General features: G+C 47.8%; 1 protein-coding gene across 1 annotated transcript in view; it reads right to left on the bottom strand.

Moving 5' to 3' along the window:
* The window catches only part of Gmpr (guanosine monophosphate reductase), a 41,043-nt gene extending 17,393 nt beyond the window's left edge, over nt 1-23,650 (bottom strand). Inside the window, exons 1-5 of the mRNA XM_006972831.4 lie at nt 23,323-23,650; nt 16,494-16,613; nt 12,526-12,609; nt 8,702-8,875; nt 990-1,071 (exon numbers count right to left, since the gene is read on the bottom strand). Coding sequence (XP_006972893.1) covers nt 990-1,071; nt 8,702-8,875; nt 12,526-12,609; nt 16,494-16,613; nt 23,323-23,409 — 547 coding nt within the window. The 5' untranslated portion in view covers nt 23,410-23,650. The remainder of the gene's footprint in view (nt 1-989; nt 1,072-8,701; nt 8,876-12,525; nt 12,610-16,493; nt 16,614-23,322) is intronic.
* Between the last annotated feature and the right edge of the window lie 440 nt (nt 23,651-24,090).

The following is a 24,090-nucleotide window of genomic DNA, read 5'->3' as shown; positions in this document are numbered from 1 at the left end:
TGTCTGTCTGCTTCCTTTTTAAAGACTGTCTTTTGGGGGTAGCGGGTGTGTGTGTGTGTGTGTGTGTGTGTGTGTGTGTGTGTGTTATATATTTGTGTATCTGCTGTTATTTTTAGACCCAAGTAAAGCACCTATCTTCTTTCCTTCTCTCCAATGCTGAGTCTGGGTAATAATGGATGTCCAGCACAGAATTCTAGAACATGTCAGTGAGAATGCATGCTTGGGTATGGGACACAGGAAGGCAAACGCCAGCCAGTCCCAGTAAGAACAGTAACTCACAGGTTAAGGCTAGAACTGAACTTGTATGAGATTAAGTAGAGGTTAAGGCTCTACTTGACTCCTTCATTCAAGAGGCCCGTGGGTGGACCTCATGTCTAAGAGGTGGATTAGTATCAGGTGGGGAGTCAGTGTGGCTAACGTCTGGGCCACAGGTCATGTTCAAATGTAGCCACTTAGTCACAAGACTATTTACACTGTTTGGGGTCCTTCAAACATTCACATGAACCTAGCCATTCTTGTTTATTAGCTTTCCTCGTGTATCCCCTACCCCACCCTTCCTCTTCAGGGTGAATGGCCCATCAGTGATCTATACAGCCTTCTCTTCCACACTAACACGCTAAAGCAGGGCCTCAAAACTCAACTACGTGCCTGTAACCGGACTTTCTTTGGACTGCCAGCTCCTGAATAGCAACATGGAGACTTTTTTTTTTTTTAAATTAATAATGATGAGGTAAAAGAAAGACAGATCTTCACAGTGTACAAAAAGATTATCCCACATGGCTGCTCACATGGAAGGTGCTTGGGGTCATCAGAGAACAGCTCAATGACCTCCCAGGAGCTTCGTGGGGATACTCAGTGATCTTCCTCATAATGTGCCCTGAGCCGCTGGGTGAGTCTCTTATGGTTCCCATGTGGCCATCTCCAGGAACCCCAAGCCCCAGTCCCCTGCTCCCCACAGACAGCCCTCCTGGGATCCCAGCAGGTCTTACCGGGTCCAACTCCCACTTTGATGATATCTGCTCCAGAAAGGATGAGCTCCTCCACCATCTCGCCTGTTACCACGTTTCCTGCCTGTGACAGGAAGGACACAGCTCTCCATCACAGGAAAGACTCTGGCAGGGGTGGGGTACAGGGGTCATGGAGTGGTCAGTGGGAAACTCCACTCCTGACCCCAAGGGTATGTGTAAATTGAGGCTACCAGGGTTCCAGGAGACAAAAAACACTACATCCAATTTTGACGTTGATTTAAGTCTGAGAACCGGTGAGTGTGTTCCTGGCTCCCCCTTCTACTAAATTCCAACACAGAAGCTGGTAGCAGGGGATCCCTTTTGGGGAAGTCACCTGGGTGAATTAATGACATGCCAAACTACAGAAATGTAGAATTTTTAGAAACATAAGTAATTTGAGGGTATCTAGGCCAGGCTTATGGAACATCTCAACACTGGTCAGATCAAAACAAAATCTTCTAGGGAACCCCAAATCCATAAGCAATGAAACCCAGTCAGCTGATCAAAACCCTTAGCAATGGGCATGAGCAACTTTGGCATCTGTGAAAGCCCTGGGGGATCTCTATAGAACCCAGAAAGCCACGGTTAGAAAACTGACCTCCTCGTGGTTGAGAAAGCACCCGAGTGGCCCTAGAGCTGGGGTTCCCACCTTGGTAGGAAAGGGCAGGCAGGCCTTAATGGGCCATATGCCCCTGGCACAGGCTCTGTCTACAAATGGAGAGAAGCTTCAGCCCTAAGAATAGACCTGCAAGCCAGGAAGTGGCGGAATCCATCCAGCACAAGAATGCATCTGCGCCGGAAATAGTACAAGCTCTCTGACTGCGGGAGCTTGAGAGAGCAAAAATAGGCCTTTGATTACAATTCACTGCCCCCACGGATTCTTCAGCTGGTACTCGGGATCCTTGGCAACGTGCCCTGACTGGGTTTTCACAACCGTGCGAAGTCACATTTTCCAGAATGCAGCCTTACTCACTGTACTCCCCCAAAGCCCAAGTGTCCTTTCACTGAATTAATTCCCTGAGGGAAATTTTCCTTTTTTAACTTATACAAAATAACCTGAACTTCATAGAAAAAAAAAAAAAAAGGTTGTTAGAAAGAGGTGACGAGGCCAGCTTGAAGCTACTTGAGTATAAGCACCAGCTGCCAACAGAAAATGATGACAGATGTCGCAGATGGAGGACTGGGGTTGGGTTAAAGGTAAAGCTATTTTCCTGTAAATTCAGCCGGGAAGTGTAAAGGCAAAGTTAGAACCATCTCTATAAAAATAAAATGCACGCGAGCGGACAATACAATCAACAAATAGCCAGCTAGAGAAAAGCACGTGGATCTATGACAAAGGGTGACTAGCTGGAACATATGGAGAACTCATAAGCTCTGTAAGAAAATGCAAAAAAAAAAACACAAAGAGGGAGACATGGCTAATATAAGCCACAAGTTTACTCAACTTCAGTAATATCAGTAATAATCAAAATTAATACACCAGTGTGAGTCTACTTTTCATATATCAAATCAGCAGTGGTTATTTTGTTGTTGTTGGGTTTTTTTTGGGGGGGGGGCATTGAGACAGGGTTTCTCTGTGTAGTTTTGGTGCCTGTTCTAGATCTCACTCTCTAGACCAGGCTGGCCTCAAACTCACAAAGGTGTGTGCCACCACCGCCTGGCAACCATCAGTGGTTATAAGCATTAAATATTGAGAAGAAAATATCACATAAACTCTCGCTACTGGTGGGATTTCTTTTCTAGCACAAGTTTTCCTGGAAAGAAATTGGAGCTTCAAAAGTGTGCATGTCCCTTGTTCCACAAATGCTGAGATTCTCTCCCAATGAAACGATCACAAGCATGGCCAAAGATTTAGACAAAAGACGTGTCATTCACAAAGTGAAAAGCTGTTTATTTCTCCAATAGGAATGGTTCTGCTGGAAACTGTGAAGACCCAATTCAGACGTAAGAGGACAAGACCCAATCAGAAATAAAGATAACAGTCGGGCTTTGGTGTCAAGTTTCCAGTTCTGCATAGGTGGCCCCTTGGGCATGGGAGTTAGATCTGTGGGTAGGAAGGGGCTGGTTGGGGTGATTAAGAGAGAGTGCTTTCTATCAGTACGAAGCGCCTTGTGTGGGCAGTGGATACAGGCTTGAGAGTGTGATAGCCCATGGAAATATGATAGGCTGTCACTATGGTAGTCATGCCTGTTCACTTCCTAGGCAGCCATGACAAAACAAAAACTAAGTGCCCCGATCTGAGGCACAGAGGCAGGCAGGAGGCAGATCCTGCTAGTCATCCCTACTGTCCCAGTGTCATGGATTACATCTCAAATATCCCCAACGCTCATAGGCAAGATGCTGGGTCCACAGTGCAGCAGGATTGACAGGTGGGACTTGGGGAATTCAGGGAGTCACCGCATCAACCCACGGGTTCATCCATTCATGAATTCCTAACTTCTTGAGGTCTTGGGAGGGGGTGGGAACTTCCGGACACCAGGGCCCAGCTGGAGGAAGTGGGTGCTGGGGGCGTGTCCTTGAAGGATGTGTCTTATCCCTAGCACCGTCACCTCCGAGTCTCTGCTTCCTGTGAGGTAAGTGGCTTTCTCCACCAAATACACCTTGTCATGATGTTCACCTCGACACAGACCCAGAAACTACAGAGCTATGTGACCCCGACCTGCAATATCTGAAACCTGAAGCCAAGACAAACCTTAACTTAAAAAAAAACAAAAACAAAACTTTTTCTCAGGTCTTGTCAGAAAGCAGACTAATAGACTCAGGGAAGCTGGGCCACTTCCAGCTTCAGGGTCCTAGTTAAAAACTGAGATTCCTGGGCATGGTGGCACATGTCCATAATCCCAGCAACATGGAAGGTTGAGGTAGTAAGATCACAAACTTAAGGCCACTGTAGACAACTCAGTGTCTCTAAATTAAAAGTAAAAAAGACGGCCGGGGGTGTGACTTAGAAGAACATTCACCTAGTATGTTTAAAGATCTGGGTTCAGTCCAGGGCGGGGAGGAAGGGAGGGGAAGAGGATGAAAACAGCCCTGTCTAAGCATGTGAAGCCATAGGTTCAAAGCCCAGTATCAAAAACGAAATCAAAAAAGAAAAAAAAGAGAGGAAAAAATGATAGACGTGCCGAGTCTGTAGTAACCCATTGAAGAGTATCTAGAACGTTCAGCAGGAAAACACTTAGGAATAGTTAGACTCTTCTCTCAGCTAACACCTTTGCCTTCGCTTCCCCACTGGCCACAGGTGAACCGCAAGGCAAACAGGCGTTTGGAGGAGCACTGGCCTGGTGCAGAGGCCAGGAATCGCCTGCTTCTGCAATGCTTCACCCAGTACCCTTGAGCTCAAGAACACTGGGTAAATGCTAATTCCTCCTCACCGTGCCTCTGGCTGAGAGCCAGCAAAGAGAAATTAACATTTTCGAAACCACCACCGAGAGCCAAAGGCATGAGCGTCCACTGGAGGTTTCTGAATGAACCACGGATTCCACGGGTCAGCGCAGGCGGTGAATGGTTTAGGAATAAACATTTACCTTGCCAAAGTCTTCAGTTCATTGCTAGGGAAACCAACCGGAGCCACGGAACACCTCCTGGCCGGCCAGCAGGCCTGCGGAGGCCCTCGCTGCCGCTGGAGGTGGCCTAGGGGCTTGTGGGAACTCACCATCCGCCCCTTCTGCCAGGCTCCATCTTGGCAACCCCTGGCTTCTGCCCTTGCTGCGCACACTTCCCTCTTCCCATCCCCCCTCCTTCCTGTACTGCCCAGTCTCCCCTGGTCTTTATTCTTGAGGATGGCACACAACGTTTGCAAACAGGCCAAGTGTGGCCCTCCCCACCAGCCAGAAGTGGTGCCTGTCTTTATTTTTGTGTGTCCCTATGTGTGTATGTGAGAACTGTGTGCCTAAGTATGGAGGCCAGAGGTCAACCTCATGACACCATCCACCTTATTTTTCGTGACCGGCCTCTCTCCCCTTTCACCCGCTACTCTCTCATTCAGCTAGGCCGGCTGGCCAGTGAGCTCCGGGGGATCGCCCGCCTCTACCTCCCCAGCACTGAGGCTACATGTGCCTCTTTGTGTTTCATTGTTCACATGGGTTCTGGGAATCAAACCCAGGTCTTCATGCTTGCACGGCAAGGACTCTACCAACTGAGCTATGTCCCCATCCCTTCTCTTACGTCTTTAAACAATTCCACTGCCCAGGTCCCACCGTGGTGCTGGGCCTCACTGTTCAGAGCACATGCTTTCAATGGAACTTACTACCCCAAAGCAACTGAGCAACTATTGGGGTATGCTCTATGGGTAAAAAAATTAATAATAATAACATCCATGTAAATCTCACAATTATTCTCCATGTCTTAGTGCCCTCGAACTCCTTTTCCCAAGCAAGGAACATAAGAGTTAAAAAGTCCCCATAGGGTTCCGGTCATGAGCCCACAGACTTCAGGAATGCTGTGGTCTGAATGTCTGTGTCCTCTCAAACTTCATATCCTGAAACCCAAACCCCAGGACACTAGGATGGACAATGAAGGAGGCCTCTAAGAGAGCACACTCATGAATGGGATTACTGCTCCTTAGGGAGGGCTGAGGGAGCATGTGCAGACCTTTCTGCAATTCAAGGACATACCTACAGGGTGTGTATCACCTGTTAAAAAACTGTGTCACCAGACAGTGGGCGGACCTTGGTCGTGGGCGTCCAGTAAGTTTCCACTGTTTATAAGTCACCCAGTGTAGGGTATTTTGACAGCAGCGCAAAGGAGTAAGACAGGGTACTGAGTTTGGTGGGTTTAATGATGCTATAACTAGCTACCAAGTGGAGACAGGAGAAAAGTGAGCTAGGCTTCTGAGAAAGAGGAATGGCCTCCAGCCTTGGTAATCACAAACACAGCTGAGCAAACAGCAGGGGGATCTCAAATACACCATGGGGCAAAAGATGACACAAGACACAGACAGGCTGACCACTCACAGAGAGCTTGAACCAGGCCAACGCAAACGGTGTTGTTTAGGAATGTGCAATTCCTAAAGCGGCCAAGAGGGAAGTAGTAACTAAGAGGAAACCTGCGGTGAGGACCGCCGGATGCAGGGTCGCTGAACCAGGGCTTATAATGCCCTAAGAAACCTCCCTGTGTGTGCACTTTTCATAATTTATAAAGTTACCAAAGATGTGAAAAAGAACCACTAAGCCGCCTCCTTAAGCCTGCGTCATTTCCCATTAATCCTTTGTAAGCAACCTGCATGCCATGAGGCCGGTGTGTGGAAAAAGCTTCTCAGCTGTCAACCTCCCTGTTTCCAGAACAACTAAAACAGGAGAGGTAGATCCCACCCCTGCAGACACCCCCAGACCCCTGCAGACCCCTCCAGATCACAGCAGCCTTGGGCCCTTCCTTCTTCCCTGGTCTCATGGAATCCAGAAAGGGCACAGTATCCCTAACAAATACATGTTGAGATTTCTACATGCCTGACCTGGAATCAGAGAAGTTAAGCTTAATGTCAAGTGCTATTCAAGGCCACCACATCCCAGTCAGACACTGGGGCTTCTGTTCTGGAATTCCAGATTTCTCTTCCCTCTTTTAAGTGGCCGGAAAGAAAGTTCCCACATAGGCTACTGACAGGGGCACCAGGTGGGGCCTGGAACTAGGTGTGCATGAGTGGTAATGGGGCATAGGAAAGGATGGCAACTTCACCATGCTCCAGTAGACCCAAAGTCAGCCTCCCCAACTAGAAACAAAGGCACTGTACCTTTCACCCCATACCGCCCAGGGGCAGGTGAATGAGGACAAGAAGATGCTACCAAGTCTAAATGTGCAGTTTTGTTATGTTAATGTGGCATTGTGATAAATCCCCAAATCTAAGAACAAATCAGAATTTTTTATTTTTTTATTTATACTTTTCTTTTATGTGCATTGGTGCTTTGCCTGCAGGTACATCTGTGTGAGAGAGTCAGATCTTGGAGTTACAGACAGTTGTGAGCTGCATGTGGGATTTAAACCCAGGTCCTCCGGAAGAGCAGTCAGTGCCCTTAACTGCTGAGCCATCTCTCCGGCCCCACAGATCAGAGTTTAAGATTCCTGGTCTATAGTAAATGTGGAATAACTGTTCCTAGTCTTTACCAAGATGTTGGAAACAGGAGAGGAAATTGACATCTCCCTAAAACACACTGAGTACTCATGGATGCAGGAGAAAGCGAAACTCTTACTCTCACATGCAACAAACACATGTTTTGTGACCCAAACACATGGGTGTCCCCCCAAGCACTAAGGAATTCCCAGCAGAATGTCCTACAGTTTAACTCAGTTCAGATGGTACCTGGAAATAGTGTCAGATCCCACAGATCTGATGGAGAGTGTCACACCTGACAGATCTGAGCTCAGTCCGAACCCAGAGCAGTAGGCTGCCCACAGCCCCTAGCTGTCTTGGTTTTAAACCCAAGATTCGATGACCGCCTTCTCGGGTCATTTGCTGGAGTGGCTCACAGACTCAAATACACACAGTGGCTGGCTTGCTCGCTCAGCAAAGGCTGTGGAGGATGTAGAGAAGTCAGATGAAGATCTGTCTCAAGAGCAGGTAAGAGCTAAGAGGAGCTGGGTCAGGAATCCCCGTCAAAGGGTCAACAGAGAAAGATTCCCTTGGCAGCTTCATCATTAGGAAGTCTATCTCAGGAAGTGCAGGCCTGGGTATGGTATGAAGGGGCTCCCTAAAAGGTTCGGTTCTCAGCTGGAGATGCTGCTGAGAGGTGGTGACCGGATCAAGAAGGTACTGACTTCACTGATGAATGCATCTCATCCACCGATGAGTTCATAGGGAAACAGGCTACATAAAGAACCAAGTGAGACCTCATTGAAAAAAGTATGTGGATAAGGGCATGTCTTTGAAGAGAAATACCTTGACCCTGACCCATTTTCCTTGCCATGAGGTGATTTCTGTAGCTGTGGTAAAATATCATGACTATAAGCAACTTAGCAAAGAAAGGTCCCCAAAGAGATGACTGAACTCCACTAGCAGAAACAATGCCTTTCTGCCAACTTCCTGTGGGGGAAAGGTGAGGCGAACAGGTTTGAAAACACAGAGGTGGCAGGGGCGAACCCTGCACTGGCCATTCCCTACATACCATACTGACTAAGACCAGTAAAGATGGGTAAAAATACAATAGCTTTTTTGTCCCTAAAGCCCAGCTGTGCCTCTCAGGATTGCCACATCCTTTAGCCAGTCCTGAGAGGGGTCAACATAGTTTCAGTGAGTAAGGGCGCTGATAGTTGGGAAGATACAGAAAGGGGATGAAAAGTCACAAAACAAAGGCCTTAGATGTAATGCCATCTCGACCAACCTACCGCCATAATTGACTCTCATAAACTGATTATGTCACAGAGTCTAACCCCAGGGGCACAGATGTCTGCCGACAAGCATGGGTGGGGTATAGGACATCATGCTGAAAGTCTGGCATGCGTTTTCAATTTTAAAATAAGTACACTATCAAGGGGGGATGGAGATACCACTCTTTCTTTTTTATAGGTCTCATCTGCTAACAGACAATAGATACCATTTACCCCCATCTGTGATGTTGATCAGGATTGTATTCATTTTTTAGAGGAAAGCTAGTCCTTCAGATCTTCCCTTTCCTGAGGATTTGAAACTATTCTTGCAACACAATGGAAAGGCACAGGCCACACCCCCAGCACACTGCATCTCCTAGAGTCCTTATCATACCTACCATGATGGTATGTTCAGGAAATTTGGATCGAACCAGTTTCACGAATTCCACAAAATGTTCCGAATACCCATTGGCCACATCCAGGCAGATGAACTTCAGCTGTGGCACAGCTTCCAAGATGCAGCTCATCTTCTCTAGATCATTCTGCCCACTGCCCGAACTCACGGCTACATGCTGTGACAAAGTGAAGCACAGAAGACAGCCATGAACAGCAGTATTCAAAGGAAGACCCTCCCCCATCCAGCAACCCTCTGAGGTCTACCCTGAGCAAACACAGAGGCTCTGTTCAAGGGACAAACAGTGGCAGAGGTAAAGGAGACCTGATCCTTCCATGGCTGACCCAAACTTTGTGTTTTCTTTCCCACCCTTGGCTTACACCTATCCTTGAACCTGAGATTCAGCAACAAAACCTCACAGTAAACAGATTCTGCAATCCTTGAGGCCTTATCCTCAGCTTCCACTCAGTTTTCTCAAGCTTGCTGTGCTGAACTACTGTAGAGCTACTGATGCAAAATGTGTCCTGGGGGAAACTCACAGAAGGGCACCATGGGAAGTTTCCAGAAAGAACAAGTGAGAACAACACCCATTTACAGGTTAAGGAAATTTATGGCTGGGATATGCCTCAACTGGAAGAGTGCTTAAGGTCCTTTCTTCTGCCTACTGAGCTAAATAAGGGCCAGTCTGAGGTACATCATGCCCTGAGTGATGGTTAGTATTGTCAACTTGAGAGATTCTAGAATGACCTGGGAGACAGGCCTCTTGGGCATGCCTTTGGGAGAGTACCTTGGTTGCATTAGTTGAGGTGGGGGGCCCGTGGTACCATTCCTTTGCTGGGATCCTGAGGTATGTGTAAATGGAGAAAGGGAGCTGAGCAGTATGCATTCATCACTCTAGGCTTCCTGATTGCAGATACATGTGATCCGCTGCTCCAAGCTGCTGCTACCTTGACCTCCCTACCATGACCATCTGTACCCTTGAACTGTGAACCAGAATAAATGCTCCTTTAAGTTGCTTTTGTCAGAGTGTTTCATCACAGAAATAGAGGAGGGAAACTAAAACATTGTGTCTTAAAACAAGCAAGTAAATAAAACCAGGGGCTGGAGAGATGGTTCAGTGGTTAAGAGTGCTTACTGCTCTTACAGAGGACCTAGGTTTGGTTCCTAGCACCCACACAAAGGCTTACAACCATATGGAACTCCAGTTCCAGAGGCTCCAACACCTTTCTCTGGCCTCTGTTGGCATTAGGCATACATGTAATGCACACAGATACATGCAGGCAAACACACACATAAAAATAAGTCTTTTTAAAAAGCTACACCCAGGTTGATGAGAGATGTTTGTTGCTTTGTTGTTATTAAACAGTAATATGCAATAATTAGCTATATAACATTTGTATTACATGGGACTTTACAAGTCATATAGAAATGATTTAAATCTATAGGAGGATGTATATAAGTTAGATGTAGATTTATCTACAGAACCTCAGCAACCAAGGACTTTGGCATATACAAGGAGCATGCAGAGACACTCTGAATAATATATCAAAAACGAAAGACTTTATATTGAGCCAGAATTATTTTATCTCTTAAACCAAATTTTTTGTAGTGGAAGTCCACACCTAATTAAATCATAGTGACAGCAGCCGCAGCCATGCCAGCACCCAAAATCATTATCTCATCATAAATGATCTGCCCACAAAGAGGCAAGCCCAGACCTCACTGCTGGATTTGGCTTAGAACCAGCAGAATGTATTGGAAGGAAACTCAGTTATGTGATGGGAGGGCTTATAGATATCATTTTTGAACACCCATTTACTTAGTGGAGCTGGGCTACTGAGACAGAGCAACACAGCATGGGAATCACCCATCCTGGCTAATTTTATGTCCACTTGACACGCGCTACAGTCATCTCGGAAGCGGGAATCTCAATTGAGAAAATGCCCCCACCAGACTGGGCCTATGGGCAAGCCTGTGTGTGGTACATTTTCTTGATTGATGGCTGACGTGAGAGGGCCCAGCTCACTATAGGCAGTGCCATCTGTGGGCTGGTGGTCCTGGGTGGTATAAGAAAGTAGGTTAGGCAAACTATAAGCCAGTGAGCAGTACTCTTCCATGCCTCTGCTTCCCTTCCTGTCTGTCTTGAGTTCCTACACTGACTTCCTTAGATAATGGACTACTCAATGTGCATCCTGTAAGATGAAATCAATCCTTCCCTCCCCAAGTTGCTTTTGGTCATGGTGCTTCATCACAGCCATGGAAACCCCAGCTAAGACATCACTTTAAGTACACGACAATTTTAGCATATTTAGTCATGCCCTTATCATAGAACATTTTCCTGGTTCCCAGAAGGATTTTTGATCTTTTGTGGCAGCACTAGGTACTGAATCTAGGGTGTCACACACTTTTTAATCCTCACAGGTAAATCCTGGCTGAGCTACATCACAAGCTCCCTCCTCCTTTTTATTTCAGAGACAGGGTCTTACTAAGTTGCCCAGGCTGCCCTTGACCTTGAGTTCCTCCTGCCTCAGCCTCTTAAGTAACTGAGATTACAGGCTACGGCACCAGGCCTGGCTCCAAATGAACCTTAGGCATTATTCTTTAATTCCTTCCTCCTGCTACCAGGCCCAGATAGCCATGTCTCTGAGTATTTGCCCACCATGGGCAATTGTTAATGAAATCACACTTGAGGGCTTTTATGTATGGGTTTTACTCTGCAAAATGTTCTCAAGATTTGTTTACAAATATAATATATAAATATGTTACACTATAATGTAAGTCAGTACTTCGTTTCCTTTTGTGGCTGAACAACAGTCTATCATATTGATAGATCATATTTTATTTATTTGTCCACTAACTAGACATTTTAGTTGTTTAGTTTATATTTCCCACTTTGGGGCTATTGTAAACATCATAAGCATTCACGAACAAGTCTATGTGTGAACACATGGTTTCATTTCTTCTAGAAATGGAACTGCTGGGTCACTCGGTAACTCATGCTTACTCTCTTGAGGAGTGTCTTAGAGTTACTATTCCTGTGACGAAACACCATGACCAAAGCAACTTGGAGATGAAAGGCTTTATTTGGCTTCTGCTTCCAAGGAAGTCAGGACAGGAATTCAAGCAGGGCAGGAACCTGGAGGCAGGAGCTGATGCAGAAGCCATGGAGGGTGCTGCTTACTGGCTTGCTCAGCCTGATTTCTTATAGAACCTAGGACCACCAGCCCAGAAATGGCACTACCCACGATGGGCTGAGACCTCCCCTATCAATCACTAATTAAGCAAATGTCCTACAGGCTTGCCTACAGCCCGATTTCATGGAAGGATTTTCTTAACTGGGGTTCCCTCCTCTCAGATGGCTTTAGCCTGTGTTAAATTGACATTAAACCATCCAGCACTGGGAGTTTTTAGGTCATTTACAAGGCAGTCTCAGCACCTACGTTCCTCCCAACTACATACAAGCATTCCAATTTCTCCACATCAACGATTTTCACATCATTCTAATGACAGCCATCCTAGCAGGTGTGTTGAGTACTGAAATACAAAGCAATTTGTTGTAATTAGGACACGCTGTCTGTAGCCAGGAAAAAGCACTAAGATTGGATTCACCTAGAAACCCCTGAGGAAGCAGGGCCTTCCCCAGACTCTGGTGATGGATGCTTTCCTCTCCGTGGTGTCCTCAGAAGGAAAGCCTGCGTTTTCTAATACCTGGTGCGGCAGGTTTCCTCAGCAGAGCCCTGGCAGCGACCCACTAGCCTCCAAATACTTTTGACATCAATGAAGCCTCTTCTTCCCCTCAGCCCTTGTCACTCAAACGTGTCACCTTACCTGCAGGCACTCAGGGTGGTTTTCCGCAAAACATTTCCAGTCTTCCAAGGAGTAATGCTTGTGAACGGCTGTAAACATGGCATGCTGGGAAACAAAACCGATTGTCTGTCAGGAAGGAGCCAGGGAAACCCGTCTCCCTCTCCACCTGAGGGATAAGCCTCAGACAAATCCATCTGTGGCTGCCATTCATGCCTAATTTGCTCTGAATGTGTTCCTAGTAACCAAAAAAACAAACAAAGGTGTATGCAATGAAGCAAGGACCACAAAATGGTCTCCTGCTCTGATATGATCAGACAACGTGTTTTCAGCCAGAGAAAGTCTGCCAAGAGGCAAGAATAAAGGAGCTTTCCCGCCCAGCTGGCCTGTCTAGCTTTTGTCCACACCCAAGAACACATATGTAGAGGGGCCCCCAGAGCAGAGAGTGAGCATCCTAATGCAAGCTTCTGCTCAGCCACCCAAGGGACCTTGCCTTGCACCCAAAGGTTCCTCCAACACACAACCTAAAGACTTTTTTTCTGAAAGCCAAAAAGGGAGGAGGTTATGTAGATAACCCTATAACTCTATTGAACTCTATATAACATCTATTGAACTCGACTTGACCACCATTGGGCCAATGCTTTGCAGACACCATGGAATTCTCAGAACAACTTTGAACAGAATTATTATTTGTGGGGCGTTTACCCACCACCCCCACAGCTTCCCAGAGTTTTCTTGAGTGCGATCAGCAGGAAATATTAGATAGAAGGATTTATAGCGGAGAATCTTGTGGAGATAAACAGATAGAAAATAAAGGATAGCCTTGAGAGGGCCTGGAACCTATTCCAACGGGCCCCGACTGTCTCTGGCCCAGGATTTTTATAGAGATGCCAAGGGGGTGGAGCAAAAGACCTCCTCCCCCAGCACAGCCAAGTGCAGACCATCTCAGACACCTGCACTCAGGCCCGTGGTCCTGATCATCCTCTTTTCGGACCTGCTGGGTAAAGCCACAAGGAACCCGAGAACAGGCTCCCACAATTATTGTTATGAGAATCAGTGCTTAAAGAATTTAAGAAATATATAGCAAAGCTGGGTAGGGTGGCACATGCCTAAACCTCTATCACTTAGTGCTCTGAAGGCTGAAATTGGAGAACCCATAGCAGCAGAAGACCAGCCAGACCTATAGAGCAAGACCCTGCCTCAAAGAAGAGGGTGGGACAGAGGAGGAAGAAATTATTAATTTAGCAACTGCTCACAACAATGGCCAGAATCAAACTTCCCTTCTCTGAGGTCTCTCTAATTTCTGAATCACCCTACACCTCCAATTCCCACTATACAATTCTGTGACTCTATTAATTCACACTGTCTGTGGATCCTAAAAATAGAAAACTCACAGAACCACGCATGATTATCTCTGCCAACGTAGGCTATGGCATTTTGGGGGAACTTACCCATGGAAATGGGAAAGGCCTGAGTGAGGTAACCCAGATTCAGAAGGACAAACATGGTATGTACTCACTCATAAGTGGATACTAAATGTAAAGCAAAGGACAACCAGACTACAATCCACAGCTCCAGAGAAGCTAGCTAGGAGGGAGGAGACTCCTAAGAGGGACGCATGGATCATCCTGGGAAGGGGAAATAGATGAGATCTCCATGAGCAAACTGGAGGTGGGGGGCAGTGGGAGTTGGGGTGAGGGTTGAGAATGGGATGGTCAAGCTAGAACCAGGGACAGAGTGGGAGAGCAAGATAAGAGATACCCTGATAGAGGGAGACATCAAGGGAACAGGGAGAAACAGGGTGCTAGGGAAGTTTCCAGGAACCACATGGGTGACCTCACCTTAGACTACTAGCAATAGTGGAGAGAGTGGCTGAACTGGCCTACTCCGGTGATCAGATTGGTGAATACCCTGTCATCATAGAGCCTTCATCCAGTAACTGATGAAAGCAGATACAGAGATCGACCGCCAAATACCAGGCCGAGCTCCAGGAGTCCAGCCGAAAAGAAAGAAAAGGGATTCTATGAGCAAGGGGTATTAATATCAAGACCAGAAAATGTGCAGAGACAACCAAACCAAACTAGTGGGAACTCATGAACTGTGCACCTATAGCTGTGGAGCCCCCATGGGACTGGACTAGGCCCTCTGCATAGGCAAGAGAGTTGTTTAGCTTGACCTGCTTAAGGGGCCTGGCAGTGGGAACAGGATCAGTCCCTGCTGCATGAGCAGGTTTTTTGGAGCCCAGTGCCTATGGTGGGACACCTTACACAGCCTTGGTTCAGGAGGAGGAGCTTGGACCTGCTTCAACTGAGTGTACCAGGCTCAGCTGACTCCCCATGGGAGTCCTTGCCTTGGAAGAGGTGGGAATGGGGGGTGGGTTGAGGGGGGGGAGGCTAGGGGGTGAGAAGAGGGAGGAGAGAAGAATCTGTGGTTGATAATGTAAAATGAACAGAAAAATTCTTAAAAAAAAAAAAAAAAGAAGAAGAAAAAAAAAAAGAAAATGGGATGGAGCATAGCAAGTTCCAGGTTATTCATGGATAATAATCTAGCATGAAGACAAATGAGGCTGCCTGTTGCTCCCTGAGCCCTACACCCATTTATACTGTTAATTGCTATCAATGATAACTATAACAAAATACCTTATAAAATAAACTTATAATGAGGAAAGGTTCATTTTGGCTTGCTCTACTCAAGGGTCCATTCATCTTGGGGTTGTAGCATATCAGTACATAGATGGTGGATTCTCCCTATCCCCAGCCAGGGAGTAAAGGTCAGAGGAAGACACTGGGGTCCCACTCTCCCCTTTAAGGCCTGGGGTCCCACACCTCTAATGACCTGAAGACTTCCTGCCAGGCCCCACTCTTAAAGGCTCTACTCCTTTGAAAAGTGCCACCCTGGGAAAAATCCTTTAACACACAGGCCTCCAAGACACTTTCTTCCACCACAGCATACACTAAAATTGCATTACGAGCAGCCATTAACAACAAAAGCAAGGAAAAGATTGAGAGGGGGGAAAAACACCACATCCCTTTAGCAATTAGCTTATTCGCCTCAGACCCCCCTCTGGCAGAGGCATAGAGCTGACAGCCACATAGCCAATCCTCAGTCAGGTGCATGACCTCCAACTCCACTTTCTGAGCTCATAATTTGAGAATCTTTCCCTCCCCATCACTGCTTGATAATGAATGCCATGCCTCCCATGGTCAGACCTGCCACCCACAGTGAGATGCTTTTCCATCTAATTGCATTTATCTTTGCACTTGGCAGACATGACAAGCAGAAACAGATACACCACTCCATCCTCATCAGGAAACACTCCAGTCTCAGATGTGGAAGAATCTCATCCCTGACACAGGGCCCAGTGAGGCAACAAATGCCTACAACTGGCGTTCGCTCCATTTTTCCTCAGGCCAAGCCACTAGTCCAAAGACACCTGGAACTTGCCTTGGGGTCCATCCATTTTAGAGGTGTGTCCTGTGGATTCAGGAGTCACTTTGGGGTTATGTCCTGCCTCTCTACTAGACTGAAGGCCCTGGGGCGAAATGTCCCTCCTCTTTCTCTGTCAGCCTCAGTTTCCTTATCTGCAAAAGGAGCCTACCCCCGTGGAGTTATGGTAAGAATTGAGACACACATTAGAACAGAAACAATATAGCACCCCCCCCAACCCAATGCATTAGGTGCTACGTGCAAAGTGGCTGTCTTCGTTTGAAAGCACATGGTCCTCTCCAATATGGCATTCATCCTGTTGCCTAACTTCCTTTTGAAAGCCTAATTTCTAAAACCATCACAGGCATTGTCACAGAAGAGTCAGAGCCATATCTAGACCATTTCATAGAGGGCAGAGTTCAGATGTGGAACATCTTTTGACTACAGAAGCAGGAAAGACATGTTCCTGGCAACAAGCAGACCCAGCAAAGAATGAGTCCAGTCACCACACACACACACACACACACCAAAAAGCTGAGGACGTAGTGACACGGTTAAGCACCCACCTTTGACATTACTGCAGCCATCTCAAATGTCCCCACGGTGTCCATGTTGGCCACAATGATGGGAATCCCTGAGTAGGTCTGCTTTGAGTTTCGAAATGTAAAAGTTCGCTCAAGATCCACCTGTTGGCAAATGGGAAAGAAATGAGAGTAGGCTCTTAGGTAACGCATGCAGAATTCCCAGTGTTCAGAGCATGTGGGGAGAATACCAAGGATAGGTCTGCCCCTCAGCCCCTAGACTCTCTTAGGGCTCTGGCCCGGTGTTCCAAGGCCAGGACAGCCCGCAAGGAAACCAAATAGTAGGCTATACCCACATACAAAAGCTGAAACAGTGCCCAGTGTCCCCTCACACATACAAATAAGACACTGGATGTTTTTCCTTGGAGCCCAAGATCTATATAAGACCTTCTTTCCTTCAGCAGCCTCCCATACCTTTGCCATCTCCTTTCCTCATCCTGTCTCCCTCTGACCCTAAGCACACATATACACAGTACTATTTCCCCCACTTCCAAGCACTGGAAGGTATTGGGGAATATTAGTTGAAGATGTGTTATATTCGTTTATGCTGTGGAATATTTGTTTAATGATGCAAAGATGTGTTGCATTCTTTATCTTGCATTTGTTTAGCTCTGTGAATCTGTGTTACTTTGCCTATCTAAAACACCTGATTGGTCTAATAAAGAGCTGGACAGCCAATCACTAGGCAGGAGAGAGAAACAGATGGGGCTGGCAGGCAGAGAGAATAAATAGGAGGAGAAATCTAGGCTCAAGAGAAGAGGGAGGAGTGAGAAAAGGAGAAGGAGAGGAGGACACCAGGGGCCAGCCACCCGTCCACACAATCAGCCACAGAGTAAAAAGGAAAGAAAGGTATATAGAATAAAGAAAGGTAAAAGCCCAGAGGCAAAAGATAGATGAGATAATTTAAGTTAAGAAAAGCTGACAAGAAACAAGCCAAGCTAAGGCCAGGCATTCATAAGTATGAAAAAGTCTCTGTGTATTTATTTGGGAGCTGGGTGGTGGGCCCCTAAAGATTAAAAACAAAACAAAACAAAAAACACAAAAAAACAACTATAAGAGGCCCTATTCTAGGAAAATCCATGCACTCTTCCCCAACAACGGTGACGTTCCTTCCTCCTCCTTTCAGGTCCCTCCCATCTCACTGTTCACCTAGAGCCACACTCCAAATTTACCAGCACTGAGCTGCAAACCCTTAATCCCTTTGCCTTTCAGCTCCAGCAGCTGCTTCGTAATCACGAGAGTTGGGAGGTGATGCAGCCATCTGTTTCTGCACAGAAACACTTGTTCCTGACTTATAGACAGCTGCAGGGAGGGCCCACCAACTCTCCTGGAACTCCATCCTCAGAGCACATGTAACTATGAGCTGTCAGGAATCCAGTATGATGTTCAGCCAGGACTGAGGGCTTAGCAGAATGGTGTGCCAGAGCTGGGTCCTTGCAAAAATGCTGGCAGAAGCCAGGCAGTGGTGGCGCATGCCTGTAATCCCAGCACTCAGGAGGCAGAGGCAGTCCATCTCTGTGAGTATGAGGCAAGCCTGGGCTACAAAACAAGTTCTAGGACAGCCAGAACTGTTACACAGAGAAATTCTGTCTCAAAAAAACAAAAACAAAACAAAACAAGCAAAAAGCTGGCAAAGTCAGAATTACTTCTGTGACCCAAGACAGTCTTATGTTTGAGCTTATCACAGAACAGCCACTCCCAAGACTCAGTTTCTCAAATGCCTGTCTGACCAATGGAGAATACCAAATAAGAAACTGGAGGACAAGAGCAAGGTGAGATCCAGAACCCTCTCTCTCCCTTGGGCAGCTTCTGCAGGCAGCTGCGCCTTCAGATCTGTGTCCATTCCTGGTTCCAGCTTTCCCAGCAGAGTCCAGTCCCTCACTAACTTTCACCCTAGGGTGCTATTGCCAATCTCTCAGCCATGTCAGCAAGAATTTTGGTAGGGATGTCTCAGTCAGTAGAGTGCTTGCCTTGCAAGCATGAGAATCTGAATTAGGATCCCCAGAGCCACTGGGAAGACAGAAACATGAGGAGATCAGAAACAGGTGGATTCCTTAAAGCTCTTAGGCCAGGCTAGACTAGTCTAAGGCAACAACAGACTTTGTCTCAAACAAAAGATAAACGGACCCAGAGGATCCACCCTTGTGTTACACCCTGCGAGACGACCGAGGGACCACTCCTGGCCACTCTGAACTACTTACTAACTGCACCTTCTGCTTTTTGCCCAGACTGAAAACAATCAGAATTCCAGGTCTCAAATACTCTTGTAATTCTGCCCAAGATGCACAGGAGGAAAGAGCCTCTGCACTCTGTCCCCATGAGATCACAATGGCTTTTTCTTGGCACACCAAAACCTATCTGCACCACACACACACACACACACACACACACACACACACACACACACACACACACACACACAGCACTTCACAGAAAAGGGCAGCTTTGACAATGAAGCCTTGGCTTCCTATCTCCACAAGGCAGATTTGTGGGGCTGGAGGTGTGTAGTTTGGCAACGGAACCCGTGTTTAGCGCACACACCAGGCTCTGCCAACAAACCTCTCCCTCCCAAATGACATAAGGCAGATTCTTCACAATATTTATTTCTAAGAATGAGAAATGAAATTATCTGTCCTAACCTTATCTACCCAACACACACACACACACCAAACAGTCCACTTGTGCAGAGAGATAAATACTTCAGTCTCCTGGGCCTTTACCCCACCACAGCGGCTGAATGTCCCAGATATAGCACCTCCAAATCCCCACTCAGAACATAACAAACTCCCCTCCATCACCCCCAAAATAATTTCTGTTCTCTTCAGTGAGTCAGTCTGATGACTACCCAGCATTCTGCAGGAGGTCTAAAGTAGACACTGCCACGTTTCTGAGCAGCTTGGTGTAATGAGTCAAGCTTAGGGAGTCACTACAGGAAACATGTTCTAACCTCCTCCACGACCCTAGCAAAAACAATCACTCGTGGACAGGAAGACACGAACATGGGATGGCACAGAGAACTGGCCCTGCCTCCCACCCACACACACTTCCTTCCCAATTCCTTAAGGGCACATAAAGGCAATGCCTGTATAGCTCCATAAACACCCACCAACACGGTCATAAAGAACTGCCACTTGCTGGGTGGTGGTGGTGGTGGCGGCGGCGGCGGTGGCGGCGGTGGCGGCAGTGGGGGAGCGGCGCATACCTTTAATATCAGCACTTGGGAGGCAGAGCCAAGCAGATCTCTGTGAGTTCAAGGCCAGCCTGGGCTACCAAGTGAGTTCCAGGAAAGGTGCAAAGCTACACAAAGAAACCCTGTCTCAAAAAACCAAATAAATAAATAAATAAATAAATAAATAAATAAATAAATAAATAAATAAATAAAACTGCCACTTGACTTGGGGTGAGAGAGGCTGCCCTAGAAGCATGATTGGTCTTTGGGAAGACATGCTGGGAAGCTGTTCTGGGAGGCCCAGGATCAGATTGAAGTCACATGGGGAGGGATGTCCAGTATCCTGAGTACCTGGAACAGGCTTTCTGGATGCTGATGTGGCCCAGGAAGTTTCTGCATTGGATAGCATGAAGAGCTTAGCACTGGTATGAGCCACATACTCTCATAAGTGAAAAGCGCATCATAAGCCAGGGCAGTGGTTCACACAGAGAAAGCCTTCTTGATGATCTCCACAAACATGTCAAGACCGCCTCAAGCTGCATCCATCAAAGCCTCTGTGTTGGAAACTGTATATTTTGGAGTGTCTCCTTGGGTGAATCCGCTGCACTCATGACTAGGAACAAATCTGGGCAAACCTTCTAATTTCACAAAGCAAAGTTTACATAGGCTGTTACGGGTTGAATTGTGGCTCCCCCAAATGACACCGAAATCCTAACACCATCACCTGTGAATATAACCTTATTTGGAAACAGGATCTTTGCAAGTGACCAAGTAAAGATGGGGTCACTTAGGGTGCAGAATGGCTCCTCTCAGAAGGGGAAACACTCAGACACAAGCACACCAAGGAAGACAGCTTACAGAAATGAAGGTAGGGGCTCGATCGGACATCTACATGCCATGGAGGGCCAAAAGTGGCCCGCAGCTAGCAGGGGCTGGGGAGATTCCGGGAGTGGATGCTGTCTCCCTCTCACACACCTTGATCAGGGGCTTCCAGCGCGCCCAGCTGGGACACAAAGGAAGCCTGTTGAGGAGTGAGTGGCCTCCTCTGTCATTCTGTGTTGTAGCAGCCCCAGGACACAGCGTCAAGGAGATAAAATACGTAGTAACAGAACTGACTAAAACTGGAGCTTCCTTTCTTCTGTATATTCTCTCCACCCTGCCCTGTTCTCTATTCCCTACGGGTCAGACTGTCACAGATGGGGACCGTTAGCCCCACCTCTCCCTGAGGGTCCAACAATCATTACAGAGTTGCCAGCAGATGGTAGGGCTTTTGCATTTACCCTGTCTCAGGACAAGTGGGTAGTTCTCTTCTGTGAAGCCTCTTCAATACCCAACTTTCAAATCCTGCGTTAATGTGTTAAAAAACAAAACCAACAGACAAAAAAAACTCTGGGTGGCTGGGGAGATGGCTCAGTCTGTAAGGTCCTTGCCACACAAGCATGAGGATCCCGAGTTTGACCCCAGAACCCAAGCTAGAAGTTAGGTATAGCAGCACATTGGTAACCCCCGGGTGGGGGTGTGAGGAGTGGAAACTGACGGACAGAGCTCCCTGGAGCTTGCTGGCCAGCCTGACTAGACTACTTGGCAAGTTTCAAGCCAGTGAAAAACCCTGTATCAAAACTGTCTTTAAAATAAATAAATAATAATAATTTTTAAAGGGGTGGACAGCGTCTGAGGAATAAAACCCAAGGCTGACCTCTGGCCACCATACGTGCATCTGTGCGCGCGCACACACATACATGATCATGTACACACAAGATTGGGTCCCCTGGGATGACGCAAACCCCACGTCTATCAGATACATCCAGAAGTCTTAATCAATAAATCCAGTGGCACGCAAGCACCAGACAGCAAAAGAAACAGGAAGATGGGACAGTAGAGAGGCGAAGGTGTTTCCTTCAGCTGTGCCAGGCCGGCAAGTCACATTGTGTGAGCTCATCCACCAAGCCGGAGTGCTCCAGCCCCAGGAGGCTAGACCACAAACAGTGGGAACAGCCACGCCACTTACCACCATCACAGGCTACAGTGTGAGCAACAGTCCGCAGGGGCACCAGTTCTCACTGTGATGGGAATAGAGATTGCAGGCGTCAACCCATGCCGGGACATTAGGAGTGGCACTCAGCACGTTATAAAACCAAGTGTTGCATGACATCATATTGTTCACATAAATATTAATACTGTACCTTCTCAAGAGCCTTCCTAGTTCAGAAAATGCATAGATGCTTGCTTTATATATATATACACACACACACATCTATATAAATAAATGGCTCACATCTAGATAAATTCTACATAAACATTAAGAAAACAAACATTAAGGCCACCAAATTATAAATCCTGATCTGGGTTCAGGTACTTAGTGACTACTTGTTCCTATACAACAGTTCAGGTGTTTTCTCTTGTGGCTATTTTTGTTCCAAAGGTTTGCCTGGTTCTTAGCACCTGAAAGTACACCTGAAGGACAGGCCCAGGGGCATCTAATCTGGGTGGATAAGGGTCCATCGTCCCTGCCCCCCCCCACCACTTCCTGTCTTGTCCCATTCTGGCTCCAAGCAGCCAATGCTCCTGCTTAGGGAAAGTGACTTGGTTCTACTCGTTCATTGGCTAGTGCAGGAGGCAGACCTAATCCGTACCAACCCCCAGCTGGCAGTTACAGGCACGGCAGTCCAGCCTGGGCACCTGAAAGAGTTGTTTGCTGAGGGGATTTATTTATGGTCTTGTTTGTGAAGCAAGATGGGATGGGGCGGCGGGCAAACTGGCTCAGCTCCCCCGTTTACTCCTTGGGCTCAAACTCAAACCCTGTCCTTTTAGGCTCTTCGTCCTTTGCTCTCCCACCGAGCAGCTAAGCCACAGTCCCGGAACACTACTCCTTCAGCAGGCTCCGCCTTTCCAGAAAACTATCCTTTAAAGTCTGACCTCGGCCGCCTCCCGTCTCCACCTGTTTCCAAGCTTCCATCCTATTATTGCACAACTAACTTCCAAACGGCCCCCGAATGACCCTCACGCCAGGGCCGTCCGCTTGCCTCACTCTGGGCTGGGACTGCAGGGTGCCAGGTACCGCAGAGTGCCACCAAGAAGCAAGTCCCCCAAGCTCAGCTCCGGCAAGACCATTTAAATTCATAAAGAAAATCTTGAACTTGAGAGCTGTGAGCGCCCGGTTTTGGATTTTTTTTTTCTTTGTTTTGTTGTGTTCGCGACATTACCACAGGACCTAATGCTAAATCAGCAGAGGCAAGTCCCAGCACCAGCGGACACTGCTCCAAAGCCCAAGAATCTGCAGTTGCGTTTCTCTTCCTTTCCATCACCGCGTCCTCTCCTCCCTGAGTGCCCCTCTTGAGACCCATTCCTTCTAAAGTCACTTGGTTGGTTGATCTTAGCTGCTCTGCGGTTGAGTTTCAGTGGGAACTTCCCCAAGCCCACCAACGGTAGACAGACGCATTTATAATTCCAGGCCCGAACTAGGCCCCCTTGTCACGGACCCTAAAGACAGTCCAGGTGTAAGAGAAAACCGACTGGCCTTCCCCTTTCTCAGAGTGGGTAGAAGGTGTGACACCTCTGCCTTGGGCACAGATGAGGCACCCCGTGCCACCCCTTGTACCCACTTCCCCCTTGCCAGCCCGAAGGCGGCATGCCAGCGGCCCCCACCTCGGCTCGGCTCTTGAGGCTGCTCCGCTTAGGTCGCAGCAGAACATCCTTGAAGTCGAGTTTAAGGTCCGCATCTATGCGGGGCATGGTGCCGGCGCTGCGCGGTGGCTTCCTGCGGCGGCGGAGGCGGTGCGAAGGCCGGCGTCAGCCAGGGGCTGCGGGGCGCGTGCGTACAGCGGCGCCGGGATGGCTGTGCGCAGACCGGTGCTCGGCAAGCCCGGTGCTCGGCAAGCCCGGTGCGTACGCCGTGTTCTTAAGCCGGCGCGCCCCGAGCCCCCGGCACAGTTCCACTAGCCCAGCGCCCCGGGGGCGCGCCCCGCCCCGCCCCGCCCCGCCCTCCAGGTCCCGCCCACAGCCCGGTCTCCTGGCTGAGCCCCTCCCCCGGGCCCAGCTCCTTCTGCCTGAGCATAGCTGTGAACCCGGAATGTGCCAGGCGGGACCCTAGAACCCTCCCTCTAGGAGGGGCTGAGCTGCGAGATGCCTGCTGATAAGAGGAAGACCTGCAAACAAGTCTCCCATTCCCCAGAGTGTACCCTAGTCTGACTCATTGAGGGGACCAAAGGAGAAGCTTGCCAGTTACCAGGGTAGTTAGGAGACCAGGAGAATGGCTTTTCTCTCTCTTTTCTCTCTCTGTCTCTCTGTCTCTGTCTCTGTCTCTGTCTCTTTCTTTCTATCTTTTTTTTTTTTTTTTTTTAAAAAACAAGGTCTCATTATTTGGCTCTGACCATCCTGGAACTCACTATGTAGACCAGGATGGCCTGGAAAATC

The sequence above is a fragment of the Peromyscus maniculatus genome, chromosome 5 (genome assembly GCF_049852395.1).
Source record: "Peromyscus maniculatus bairdii isolate BWxNUB_F1_BW_parent chromosome 5, HU_Pman_BW_mat_3.1, whole genome shotgun sequence".
NCBI classification, from domain to species: Eukaryota; Metazoa; Chordata; class Mammalia; order Rodentia; family Cricetidae; genus Peromyscus; species Peromyscus maniculatus.
This window is presented reverse-complemented; position numbering and strand designations above follow the sequence as displayed.